Source organism: Phaethon aethereus (genome assembly GCF_964289735.1).
Source record: "Phaethon aethereus genome assembly, chromosome: 8".
NCBI lineage: Eukaryota > Metazoa > Chordata > Aves > Phaethontiformes > Phaethontidae > Phaethon > Phaethon aethereus.
Genome location: NC_138584.1, coordinates 5733377 through 5746668, shown reverse-complemented (window position 1 = coordinate 5746668; position 13292 = coordinate 5733377). Strand labels below are relative to the sequence as shown.

Here is a 13292-nt window from a genome sequence, read left to right as displayed (position 1 = left end):
TGCTCTGCGTCGACCTGGCTGTGAGACACCGGGTGCCCGAAAGCACGCGGGGCAGCCTGCCGCGCCCCAGGCTCCAGACCTGCCATCTTGGGGCACAGGTGAGTCCACCCGTGTCCGTCCGGACGAGAAAACGGTGCCTCACCCCGCTGGCTCGCCCCAAGCCAACTGCGGTTGGCGTTGGCCCGTGGACTGCTTGTAGCCTGCCGGGAAGCAAAACAGCTAATAGCCCTTGGGCTGAAGGTTCGCAGTTATTGGTGGCATCCACCCATTTTGACACCACCTTTGTCACCATGGAGGGAGGACTCTCCTTCTGCACCATGAATCACTGCTCCTGTGTTTCTGCTTATCAGGTTTGTGGGCGTTTGGTTGCAAGTCCCAAGGCCCAGACGGGATGGCGTCCGCGAGGGGGGAAGGACTTGGGCAGCCACTCGAACAGAGGAGGGATACGTCTCCTTATGACCGAAGGAGAAAGTGAAACAAAGCGGTGCAGAAGCCAGAGCTCCAGGGGAGAAAAAAAATGGAAGAGAATCCAGGTGTGGCTCTGTCTGGAGGTAAGTGAATCCTAGGCTTAGTCCCTCTGCTCGGAAAATCCCTTTGCAAGAAGATTTCAACAGTGGTATGAGAAACCTAAGCAAAATAACAATAAAAAATAATAAAAAAAATGCCACACCTCTTTTCCAGGCCAAGAAAAGAAAGTTGCTATCTTCTTCTGAAGGGTGAAAGATTAACAAGTTACTTTCAGTTTTGGATTCCCATCTGCAACAGGTTTAGACTCTGGGTCCAGAGTGGCAGCACAAGGAAGGCTAAAGATGGAGCTCCAGACTGGGAGAGCTTTCTTCCCCGTGTCCCAGTGCTTCCCATCTACAGATGCTTAAATAATAAGCCAGTTTTCCACCACCTATGGATGGGAAAACTCTGGAGGAGGCAGGGCAAGGAGTACTGTTTGTGCCCAGCTTGGGTAGCAGGATACCTCCAGGTTCCTCGTATCTCAGTTTCTACCGTGTACTTGCATTCTCTGAGTGCCTTCTTATGACTAGTACGTGTGAGTATTTCAGCGATACCGTGATGCTATCACCGGCTCAGGTCCGCCCTAGGCGGTCAGAAATGTTCCCGTAACAATCAGCAACAAGGAATGTAAAAATCACGCTCCAAAGGACAGCATGTTCTGACGTGTGACAAGTGCGGCTTTTTCTCCGCTTTCAAATCAGTAGGGAGTTCCTTGCCATTTTTATCAGAGTCTTTATTCTGATTTTATCATAATAATTTCTATGTCGTTTTAGTGCTTGATCATTCATAAGCAATTTTTCACAAATAGCGCCTGAAATTTGAGCTGCACCGTTTGGTTTTGTGAGGTTCAGAGTATCTTGCAAACGCTGATGTTCGGCCTCGGAATTTCTCTATTGAGTTATGCTCCAGTGTTTGCTTTTAATTATACGTTACCACAGCTGTTTGGGAGAGCAGCTCCAGAACAGGAGCAGGGAAGGAGCACAAGCAGAGCTAACATTTACGTTCAGACGGTTGCTTGAAGTGCGTAACTGTTCTGGCCAGTCCTCAACAGCCTTAGAGACGCTTCAAATCCATCGCCTTAATTTACCAGCCTAGGAAAACTCACTGTCTGTGGAATATGTGGTAGCATATCCTACCACTTAAAGGAAAGAATTGCCTGCCCACCCCACAGAGGACAGCGTGGGACATAGGCTGGGATTGAGTTAACTTTCCTCATAGCAGCTTGTACAGTGCTGTGTTTCGGATTTGTGGGGTTTAAAAAAAAAAAAAGCGTTGATAACACAGCGGTGTTTTGGCTGTTGCGGAACAGTGCTTGGCACAGCGTCACGGCTTTCTCTTTTTCCCCTCTCTCCCCCTGCCAAGCAGATCATCTGGGGTGGGCACAAGATTGGGCAAGGACCCAAGGTGGGACATCACGCTCAGCAGCAAAACCCGGGGTCCGGGAAGAAAGGGAGAGAGGGTTGGCTTCCAAGGTGGCCATCGCTCAGAGACTGGCCTGGCATCAGTCTGTTTGTAGGAGGTGGTGAGCGACTGCCTTTGCATCGCTTGTGATTCCCCCCCTTCCTTCACCTGTTCAGCTGTCTTCATCCTGTCCCACGAGTTTTCTCACTTTTGGCCATCCCGTTCTCTTCCCCCACCTCGCTGTGGGTAGATGTTTCTGAAATGCGAGAACTGGGAGTTTTACAGAGTGGTGGTAAAGCACTGGGTATTCTTGACTCCTGTACGGCCAGCTGAGCTTGTGAACTCTGATCCCAACAGCTGGGCCAACCCAAGAGGAGGTGGAGAGCACAGCAGAGCATCCTGTGCACCAAGAGCCCACCCCAGAAACACTTGGGCACCAAGTGGCAAGCAGGCAGCCTGAGACCCCCTGCACACCAGAGGAGGACTCTTTGGTGTGTAAACACCCAACTGCTGATGGAGGAGAGACGATGCTGTTGGATTCAGCTGACCCCACAGTAGAGGAGAAGGTTCCTCAGGAAACGGAAGTATCACGGGTAGAATCTGGGAATACCAGAGATGGTGTCTCAGAAAGATCCCAGGAAGATGACAACTTGGATGAAGGTGAGTCTCTCCCCGTCTGTGTGTACAGCATTTCCAAAATGCTGAGAACCTGGGCCTTTGCTTAGAGGAGGCAGAGCAGGAGAAAGGGTTGTTGGTTCTTGTGCAGAATGAGACTAAGCGTAGGTCTGCAAATTTTATGCCCTACAGCCAGGCTGGCCCACCATAAAACGGCCAGCCAAGGAGACAGCCCTGTCCACCAGGAAGCAGGGGAGGACCAGGAGACCAGCAAGCAGTGTGGAAGCTCCTACACAGCAGAGGAAGGTCCTTCATCGAGAAGCAAGTCACTGAGCTCTGACAGTAAAATAACACTTTCGGATGTGACTGCCACAGAAGATGTCGCCAAGGGCCTCTTGGCAGAGAAGAGCACCACTGTCCCTCTCCAAGATCAGGAGCCAGAAGGGCACATAGAGCAAGAAACACAGGAGAGAGGATCCCAAAGCACATTAAGGAACAGACATGGGACCAAAGGTGAGCTGGTGGCTGCACACTGCTGCTCTTCCACCGTGCACGTGCCTACGCTTTCCATAGGCATTAGAAAAATGGTTGTAGTGAGCTCTCTAGTGCCTGTCATCAGTTTTCTGGAGTCGAGGAGGAAAGAAGATATAAGAAATTAACTGGTTTCTCTCCTTCTCTCTCCTTTGGCTGCTGTCCTGCTTTGAAAGGCACGGGACCATGCTGCACTCCGCATCATCTTTCTCTTTCCCCTGCCCCAAAAGCAGGGGTAGCCAAGACTCAAAGCAGTATTAACCCAGAGCAATATTCACTTCTAACTCTTGCCCTCAGCTGCGAGCTCCTGGCAGCTCTCTTGCTTTTCTTATTACAGCCCGACTTACCTCTTCCCTCAACACTGAGCGGCACGTTTCTTTCTCTTACTGTAGGGCACACAGCCCCAAAGCCAGAGGCTCCGTCCTGCTTGCAGAACATCACCACACAGAACAGAGACCAGGAGAAGGCCAAAGAGTCCTTCTTGCTGAAAGGTGAGGAAAAGCAGCTTCCCTTGTGCATTACCCATTGACCAGAAGGCACTGATCCTCCAGGAACGAGTAATGAAGCATTCTTCTTCTCTCAGGACCTTTCACAGCCTTTTCTGAGGGTTTGAGGGAAAAACCAGCCCCTAGAGTAGCAGCCTTCCCTCCAGCTCTCCAGCCTCAAACACAGGAACATCATCTGCAGCATGCCAGGAGTACCCTGGCATGTCCTGGGAGGTCTGAGGCTCCTACGTGGATGCTCCCTCTTCCCAAACCCCCTCTGTGCTGTGGGTCCCAAGTAGGAACCGTGATGCTGATCTGCACCACGCATTTCTCCTGGTAGAAAGAGACTCGGCTTTGCCATGGAGAGGAACACAAGCAGTTGTGTCTGTACCTCGCTGTCCTCCTTTTCTGGGCAGAAGCATGGTAGCCTTTGTTCACCCAGCATAGCTGGGAGGAAGGCAGTGAGTAGGACACCTTAGCTGGGTCAGACGCCTCCATGTGTGGAGGCAGGTGCTCCGAATGGCCACAAACCTTAAAGCAAACAGAGTGGAGGGAAGAGAAGAAAGCTTGTGGCCAGCTGCAGTTTCCTCAGGAGATCTTGCACTGCGACAACAAAGCTGTAGCCTTGCCTCCACCTCTGGAGCGGTAGCCCTCGCTGGCTGGTGTGTAGGAGCATGGGTCTCACAACACGGGGCAAGCAGCCTCTTCACCGTCCCTGGGCCCCCAGGGAGAGTGCCAACCCGAACCGCCTTCGGGGCGTAGTGGGGAAGGCCTGGGAGGGGAAAAAGAGCCCTTGTAGCTACTTTCCAGCATAGCAGTGCAGGTCACTTGGGACTGACTTCTGTTCCCTGTCTCGGGTCTCTCCCCTGTTAACAGGGCTTGTCATCATGAGCCTCGTATTGCTCGGCTTCTGCATATTCAGCTTCAGCAACCCGACCGCCAAGTCCCAGCAGACCCCCAGGAACCCCATGGTGGAGGCCTTTCTGTCCCAGTTCAATCAGCTGCAGGACAGGTTTCCGGGGCAGAGTCCCCAGCTGTGGCTTCGTGGGCGCAAGCTCCTGCAGAAGCACCTCAATGCATCCCACCACACGCAGCCGGCCATCGTCATCTTCACGGCCGCCCGTAGGGGTGAGCGGACCTTGCGATGCCTTAGCACCCATGTGGCTGACGCTTACTCAGCCGCCCTGCATGCCAGCACGGTCCAGATCGATGGCACGGATAAATCCAGGCTCCAGAGCGACGAGGCCAAGCTGGAGGTGGACTCAGAGCTGAGCTCAGCTTTCCAGGCTGGGGGCCGTGCTGCGGTGATACACCGCTTCGAGTTGCTGCCGGCGGGGGCCACCCTCATCTTCTACAAATATTGCGACCATGAAAGCGCTGCTTTCAAGGATGTGGCCCTGCTGCTGACCGTGCTGCTGGAGGAGGAGACGCTGGAGACCCACATCAGCCTCCAGCAGGTGGAAGAGAGGGTCCGTGACTTCCTCTGGGCCAAGTTCACCAACACCAGGACCCCCAGCTCCTACGACCACATGGACTCCGACAAACTGAGTGGGCTGTGGAGCCGCATCTCCCACCTGGTGCTACCGATCCACCCAGTGCAGACCATCGAGAAGAAGGGCTGCCACGTCCACACCAAACCGTAGGAGCAAAGGCTGCCAGAGCTCCGGGAGGGGCTGGAAAGATGGTCCTGGCTGACTCTGGTGCAGGCAGAGGCTCAACCAGTGCTATTTCTCTTCAGTTTGTTTCCCTTACCTTCCTGGGAAGAGTTGGACAGGTACAAGTCGATCCAGGCCACTTGGCCATCTGAGTCCTTCCTGGAGGTGATAGATCACACGCTTCCTTCTGGCAGAAGGGCAGAGCAGATATTTTAAACTACTAATTGCACAGGAGAACACCGCTGTGTGGGGAGGCAGGAGGGACAACAGGACTTTGCAGACAGCATTTCTATCAGGAAATACGCAAATAACGTACACAACTATTATGCCAGAAAAATACTTCAGTTCAGTAGCTCTTTCATTTCTCCCTGCCCCTCAGTTTGCTAATGTCGTGTACATCAGTCTCACAGTCTACTTTACCTAGAAGACTTCTTTTCTCTTTGCAGAGAGCCTCTGGAACACAGGAAGGCCAAATTCCCCAAAGCCTAACATTTTGAAGGCATGCTTCAAAAAGAAAACCAGATTGCAAGTCCAGGATTTGACCGGTCAGTCCTGATAAGAGTCCCACTTGCACAGACTGAATGACAACCAGCAAAGACCAGATCCTAAATATAGGATGTTCAAACAAATCTGCAATTCAGAAATCCCCTAAACATCAGTTACAAGAAATGTCAGGTTGTCAGCACTTAAACACTGCGCTAAAGGAAGGGCATCCCATGAGGGGATCCTGCATGCCAGAGAATAAGCTCTGAAGACAGAGAGCAATGAAACAGAAACCACCTTACTGTCACTCTGATAGTGTGAAGCCTCAAGGGATTGCACGGGTGAAAGAATGAGTAATATGGTTTAACTTAATGCCACCTCTTTCCAAAAAAGTCCGCTCTCGAGCCCTTTGCCACCACAAGGCTGTGACTATCTCTTTTGGGCTGATGCATCAGCTTTGGTCCTACACGACAGATGGTTCTTCACCCAGGTCTCTGATCTGCGTGTAGGGCAGGAAGCCGTCTGCCTACCTCTCCCCAGCGAACTTTTATTGACAAATGTAGATGTTAACATTGATACCTATTTCAAACCACGTAGGGTAGCACACCAGGTCCTTGCCCTCCAAATTTGCCTCCCTGCCAGGCAGCTGGTGCTTTGGCCCGTGCTAAAGCAACAAGGAGCGGAGCTGGGATTAACCGGCAAAGACAAAATCTCTGGCATTAACACAAAAAATCCTCAACGAAGTAGGTTCGTTTCTTATCGTGCCTCCTCTTCTGCACCCCTGGAAGAGAAATCCGAGTCCTGCAAACGCTGTGGTGCCCCTGCAGACTCTTTCTGCAGACGCTCTGGGGCACAGCAGCCAACTCAGGGAACACCTGGGGGGTAGGTGCGGGTTACAGCATTTAATAATAACCCAAAAGTCAGCCCCAGGTGCCATGCCCTTGTGCCTACCGTGCTGCCTGCCGGAGAAGGAGCAGCTGTAGCCGAGCACAGCTCATTTCCATCTAAGCAGCACAGCCCGACGCAGTCAGGCGCTGCGTCCGAAGGAGACGCAAATCAAGAACACGACGGTGTTTTCACGAGCAGCGCATCTGAGTGCTCCCGACGGCAACGGGACGCTGGCGTTGGCTGCGTCTCCTGCCGGCGATGCCTCGCTGACCTGCCCCGCCGATGGCTCTGCTGAGCCACAGCCATGCACCCGAAAACCGCAGCCTGCCTCTTCTTCCCTCCTGCTGCGTGCCTTGTCCTGTCTCAGGAGATTTGTGGCCGTCGACTTGGAGGAGGGGACAAAAAGAAGGAAGAAGAGGGGGTTATTTGTTCATGTTCTAACCGAAGAGTAGACTTTTTGGTTGGTTGGGGACATGATGACAAGACCATGGGGGTCTTAACTGTGACAAACACTGGGCTAGATGTGAGAATTACCTGCGGGAGCCCAGCCTCAGCAGGGCAGCCCAGGGCATGGTTTTGTACAAGACGGAGCTTGCTTCCTCCCCTCCCTCCTTTTTATCGCTATACACTACTTTGGTAACTGAAAACACTGTTTCTGCTCTGCATGGTTCAGTATGGGCGTTGATGTAAGAACCGGCAAAGCGTTAATCATGTTATGTCGATATCTTGAGGGAAGTCTGTATTTTAATATTCTCTCGCTCTCAGTTTTATGTACTGTGTCTGTAACGCATAGCCAAGGTGTGCAAGGGCAACTTTACGCTGCTTGGGCACATCGCTGTAAGCATCATCCACCCAAGCTGTTCTAATCCAGAGATATTTTTATGACCTTTTAAAGATAAAATATCTGCTTGCTTTTGAAACAAGACTTCTATTTAAAAATAAATAATGAGATTGTGAAAGAAACCAGCAAAGTCTTCGAAGTGAGACCCGGAGTCTTACCGTATTCTGTTTTTTCTCTAGCTGTTTTCAGCTCATTAAGCAAAAGAGATCATCATCCTGGACAATGTTTTATTTAGGCCAGGGCTGTAGTTGTGCAAACAAAGTGAATATTTGCTTTTTCTGGAAAAAAAACCTCAAACAACCATTTTCTCAGTTGCTTGGGACAAACATTCACAGCTTTTTCAACTAAGCACAAAACTAAAGACAAGCCTACAAACCCAGACTGAAACATACTGAGGTTTGCATAATACTTAATGATAATAATTAAACTGAAATCCACTGACAACTGAAATAGCTTAGAAATACAGAAAGCAAATATTTCTCATTTCAACATCCTTGATCAGATCAGTTCCACCCAATGTCACACCACCTCAGCACACACAAATTTTTTCATTTGTGGTGAATTGTTTTGCCCAGTTCTGGCCTAAACAGAGAGAGGGCTGAAAAAAAGAGGATTTGCACTGTTAATTCTGGATTTTCTTCAGTCTCTCTCCGGGGACTGGCAACTTAAATACTCGTAACATTGGCATCTGTTTTCAAATAGACACTCGTTCCTGCGATCGATTGCCAGAAGACAACATCACTCATCTCCTGTTGTCTGATGCGAGAGGACGAGATTTGGTCCTAGCCCAAAGATTCGGAGGAAAATCCAGAGTCACCAGGTGCAGTGGTTGCCAAAACCGTGCCGCTTTTTTAGTCTTGCACGGGAATTCAAAAGCGAGTCCAAAGGGAGCAGCTGAACGAGCTCCGAGAGCATCTCCAGGCAGAAGGGTGCACCGGTGGTTTCCCCTAGATGATGTGCTCACCATGATCTGTCTTGGTAAACGGCATCATCATCCTCGTACCTGCTCCAAAACCCAGGCTGAACGGAGAGCGGGAATGGTGCCTGCCTTGCCAGGGCAGGCAAGTCCAGAGGCTGCTCAGCAGTGACTGCGCCTCTCTCTAAACTTTGGGACTAAATCTGCAGCCAGTTTGGAAAAAGGATCTTTAATATGTGCCAAGTACAAGGCCAACCTCCCCACCCGCCGTGCCGAGCCGCAGCATTTCCACGCCATCACCTTCCCGGCGGGGCTGGCCCCGGGGTCACTTCGGGGGGGACAGCAGGACCCCCAGCAAGGACCTCCAGCTGGTTTCTCCCAGCTAGGGATTCAGGTTCCCTCCTTCTTCCCAGACCGTGAGTTAATTCAGCAATGTGCCCCGGCGTGTGCTTCCCCAGGGCACGGGTGCAGCACCCGCGGAGCCCCCGGCGAGGGAGACCACCGCAGAGGATGTGGGGCACAGCTGAGAGCAGATGCACCCGTGGCAGCTCCGGAGGAACTAAAGTTCCCCCTTCCCACCCGCTCTCTGTCGGCTCTGACAGCTCAGAGCAAGACCAGGATGGAGGCGGACATGGTCCAGCACCATCGGAGGTAAATGAATTTATTCCTTCTGGGCACCTGCGCTAAGGACAGCTCTTCCCGGCAGCTGTCCCCCCGCACCTGGTTCATAATCTCTCCGGGAGCGTCTCTTCCTGCACATACACATATTGTCCAAGCACGGCAAGGCCATGGGTTTGGCTGGAGCTTATCAGTTGCCTGCTGTTACATCAATGCTAAAACTAAATTCTTTTTCAATTCCTCATTTGCAAAAAAAACCCAATAAATTTTGCTCATTCTACCTGGGCTATTAAACAATGCATTCCCTTCCCCAACTATCTTTCCCCCCCTTTTTTTTTTTGAGTCCCCTTCTCTGCAGCAGTAGTTCTGCAGGGAAGGATGTGCTGCCATAGGTAGCTCAGCAACCCCAGAAATTACCTTGAAAATTACAGAGCAGCTCAGCTGAGGGACAAAACCAGTTCTGGAAGGCCAGTCTGGACTGCTCCACCACAAAATTAGCGCTGATTACATGTGTTATTTCCTCCCTTTGCATCTCCAGGGGAAGCAGCCGTGCAACGAGTTGCACAAAGGAGCTTGGCCTCAGCTTGTGGGACGTGGATCCAAGAGCCTGCAATGAACAGGCTCAAAGAATACAGCTTGCAAGTGTGTTCCCAGCACTGGAAAGGGGCAAAGCTGTCAGCAGACCTCCCGCTGGCCTCTCCCCTCTTTGGACTGGCTGTACAGTTATGTTCAGTCTTGAGGAGAGGGCTCTGCAGATCCCTCGCGAGGGCACTCGAGAGCTGAGGATCCTCTCGGAGCCAGAGCAGAGGCAGCAGCATGGTTCAACAGGAGGGATGGGAACAGCCTCCCCACACCATACCTCCTTTGAGCTCCGCTCCATCCTCTGCCCCAGCAGCCCATGGAGCACTCGGACATCTCTGGGAAGCAGTTTCAGGTCACGGAGATCTCCATGAAGGAGCAGACCTGGCCTCTTCCTGCAATTACAGCTTGAGCTGAATGAAGCCACTGTTGCCTCGATGTTAACGGAGCTGAACTCTTGGATCTGCTCAGAGCAGTAGAAAGAAGGACCAGCCATTTCGCTGGTCAGGGCTTGGATCTGCAGAGGGGAGCCTTGGACCACACAGGTTCCTTCTCATAGGGAGAGCCAAGTCCAGTTGTTTTTTCTGCTCCCGGGGCCAGAAGCATCTGTGCTGGGGCATCTGTGCTGGGGCAAGCACCAGGTAAAGCCAGCTGAGTTACTGGGACTGTTCGGCCAGAGGAATGGACTAAAAACGCAGTGCAACGTCCTGCAAGACCGGTATCAAAGACAGGCTCCCTGCAGCAGCTTGGTCAGTGGGAGGAGAACACACACACGCAGAAATAAAGAGGTGTCCAAAGACCTTTCTGTTCCAGGCTCAATCTCTCACGTGCATTTTTCTAAACTCTCAACGTCTATAATTATGATCCCAGGACTTTCCCCATGGGAAGATGTCTTCCACCTGTGACATCTGCAAGTGCGTTGTGAGCAGAATAAATCCCTCCAGGTCACATTAGAGGATGGTCTACTCCAGTCCTGCAGGACCTGCTGCAAGAGCAGCCACAAACACCGGTCCTCCTTTCCAGAGGCAATACGCTTTGATTGCCCTCCTGACTGTGTTTGGAAGCTTTTTGGAGTAACAGTTGGCTGATGAAACCCAATTCAATTAAACAAGAGGTTGAAATCCTAAGCAACTTCCAGAGGGCAAGGGATGGGTGCGAATCGTTCCTCCTAAGCAGCCCACGCGTCCCAACGTGGCTGGCACCCACAACGAAGTACTCTAGCTGGCCCCATTAGGCTGAAACTGCGTTGCTCTGCTCTTGGGTGCTAATAAAAGGGAGATCCTCAACCTCGCGAATCCTTTAAACATTCCCTGGTGGTAATACAGACCTACTTTCTGTTAACAGGGCACATGAAACTGGGAAGCAACTGGTGAAAAGCCTCTTGTAATGGTAGGGTTGAATGCAAAACCACAACGGGCTGCTGCACATGCAGAGCTCAGCCTGCTCACACACGTAACACAGACCACAGCAGAACCAGTTGGCCCAGTTAGAAAGTGGCAACTTTACTTTATGGTCTAAATAAAGACAGCAGGGGGAAAAAAAAACCCCACCAAACAAATTAGGAGAGGCGGATTACAAACGATTACAAGACTGGAAGCTGTTTGTGGTGGCTGGTGATGGTTTTTTTAGCAAGATTGTAATTGTATTAATCGGTTCAATAGGTCTATCAAACCTTCCATACACTGGTTACCTGGTTAGCTGGGGGGGGTTGTCCTCAAGACTACGAGGGAACCTTTATCTCCCATAGCCTTGCTCCCACATGCACTGAGAGTAGCCAGAATTTCCTCTGAATGTCAAGAAAACAACTGTACTGCTTAAACTCCAGATGTGAAATGGCAAGCAGCTTTTTAACATCGTCGTGCTGCCTTCCGCACCGCACTTGCACCCCCCCGTGAGCCGAAGAGCTGTGCTTGCGGGACGAGAGCAGGACTAGCAAGAGAGGTGAGGCGAGAGCAGGCACAGAGGAGAGGGGGAGAGCATGGCAGGTCACCCGGATTTGCCCCGTCACGCTCCCTCAGCGCCTCGCACACAGGTCCCCCTCCCCAAATCTGCACAGAGCAGCACTCAACAGCCCGCTTCTGCCTCCCTGGGCTGCTGCTCGGCCACCAGTTTTGAGGGGGGCTGAGGAAGGTCAGAGGCACTGGAACTCGTGTGAGACCAGCACTGCCACCGACCCCCTGGCTCAGCTGGAGCCAGCTCCCCCTTTTCTTCTCAGGCACAGCCTCTCCCCCACCTCCGTGCTCTCCGGAGCTTTGCTCAGCCTTGCTTATCGGTGGGGCGGCAGCTGGCTCCAGAGGAACATTACACAGGGCTGCAGCGGGGCAGGAGAGCCAGGAGTTGACTCTGAAGCAGGTTTTTTCCCCTGCCTTCCTAGAAGGCAGCTCGTGGAGCAGCCACGTTATTTGTCGGCGCTCCTCAGCCTCGCTTTCTCTGGATGGGTCGGAAGCGGATCGCCCCCTCCTCCCCTTGCCCCTGCCTGCTAGCAACCAGCTTTGATCCGGAGCCCCCGGTCGCTCCCGCCTGCTGACACCCCTCCTTCTTTCCTCTCCCCTCCTTCCACCTTCAGGCTGAAACCCTTGCTGGGAGAGAGGCACGGAGGGCTCGGATCACCTTCCCACACTAACTACAGCACACCTGGCAGGCAGAGACCGCTGTGCCCGACGCCCGCCCCGGGCCGGGGACACCTGGTGCCATTTTTGCACATGCTCTGGCCGTGGCTCACGCCCGGGAGTGCGGCAAGAGGCTCGCAGCATCTCCCCGAGGGCTGCCTTCTGAGCACAAGCACAGCGGGGAGGGGGGGTGCAGAAAGGAAGGGGCAAGGTAGCAGCAAGCAAATTTGTCCCTTTGAAGCTGCACAGTTGTCTGTGACTTCAGGTGTGCCCGCCTGAAAGCGGCACCTTGAAGACGAGGATCGGCATATTTCTTTAGCCTGGAAGGTCTCGGAGAGCTTAGGGGGGCTTCTGAGGTGACACTGCACCCTCCGAGAAGGCCTCAAGCAGAGAGCAGACTGGTGCAAGTAGGCTCACGTGGTCTGATTTTGGAGGGTGCTTTTCGCAGTTACTGCGTAAAGACGGTGCGCGTGGAACTCGGGAGGTGGAGAACGATTTTCACGTGAGACTTAAGCTGGGCCTTGGTATATGACTTAACAAACCACAGCTGAGAACTAGGGCGTCCGGGCAACTGTGTCCTCTCCTAAGTCAGGACCAGGCTCGCCATGTGGGCACGATTCACCCGCCGCGCTGGCGGGAGCAGCCCTCCATGTTGTGGGTGATGGTTCCCTCCCAGCACCGGCCCGAGTGGCCGAAAGGGACGCACTCGAAACGGAGCGTGTCCAGAAAGAGCAGGAAAAGATGAATCGGGCAGCAAATGGGTTTTCTGCAGGAGGAAAGGGCTTCGCTTGGGAGCGAGGGGTTTGCGTGGGGCAACGCGGGAGTCCGAGGCGGCGGGTGGCTGCCCGGAACGCTGCGGGGGCTGCGAATCAGCTCCAAAACAGCGGCGAGAGCCATTCGAGAAGGGCCGGGCGCTGGCAGCGGCCGCAGGCAGGGCGGTGCGAGGGGGCAGGCTCAGGCTGCCCGCCCCCCTGCCTGCCCCACAGCTCGCAGGCGGGACGCGGGGCCGAGCCCCCGGGGCGGCGGGGCCTGAGGAGCGCCCGGCCCCCCCCAGCCCAGCCCCAGCCCCCGCCGAGCGGCCGCACCGCGGGTCGCCGCCCGCACCCGGCAGGTTGTAAAGTCATTAACTCCCTCAGCCATGCCGGCCCGCGCTCCGGCGGCGCC

At 53.3% G+C, this 13292-nt stretch overlaps 1 protein-coding gene across 1 annotated transcript; it reads left to right on the top strand.

Moving 5' to 3' along the window:
- Positions 1 to 310: 310 nt before the first annotated feature.
- On the top strand, positions 311 to 5182 carry TOR1AIP2 (torsin 1A interacting protein 2; the record flags this gene model as incomplete). Its single annotated transcript, XM_082002610.1, is given in 6 exon segments — positions 311 to 551; positions 2266 to 2568; positions 2716 to 3036; positions 3447 to 3580; positions 3584 to 3611; positions 4416 to 5182. Coding segments are annotated over 6 exon segments (1587 nt in total). The 5' UTR covers positions 311 to 517.
- Between the last annotated feature and the right edge of the window lie 8110 nt (positions 5183 to 13292).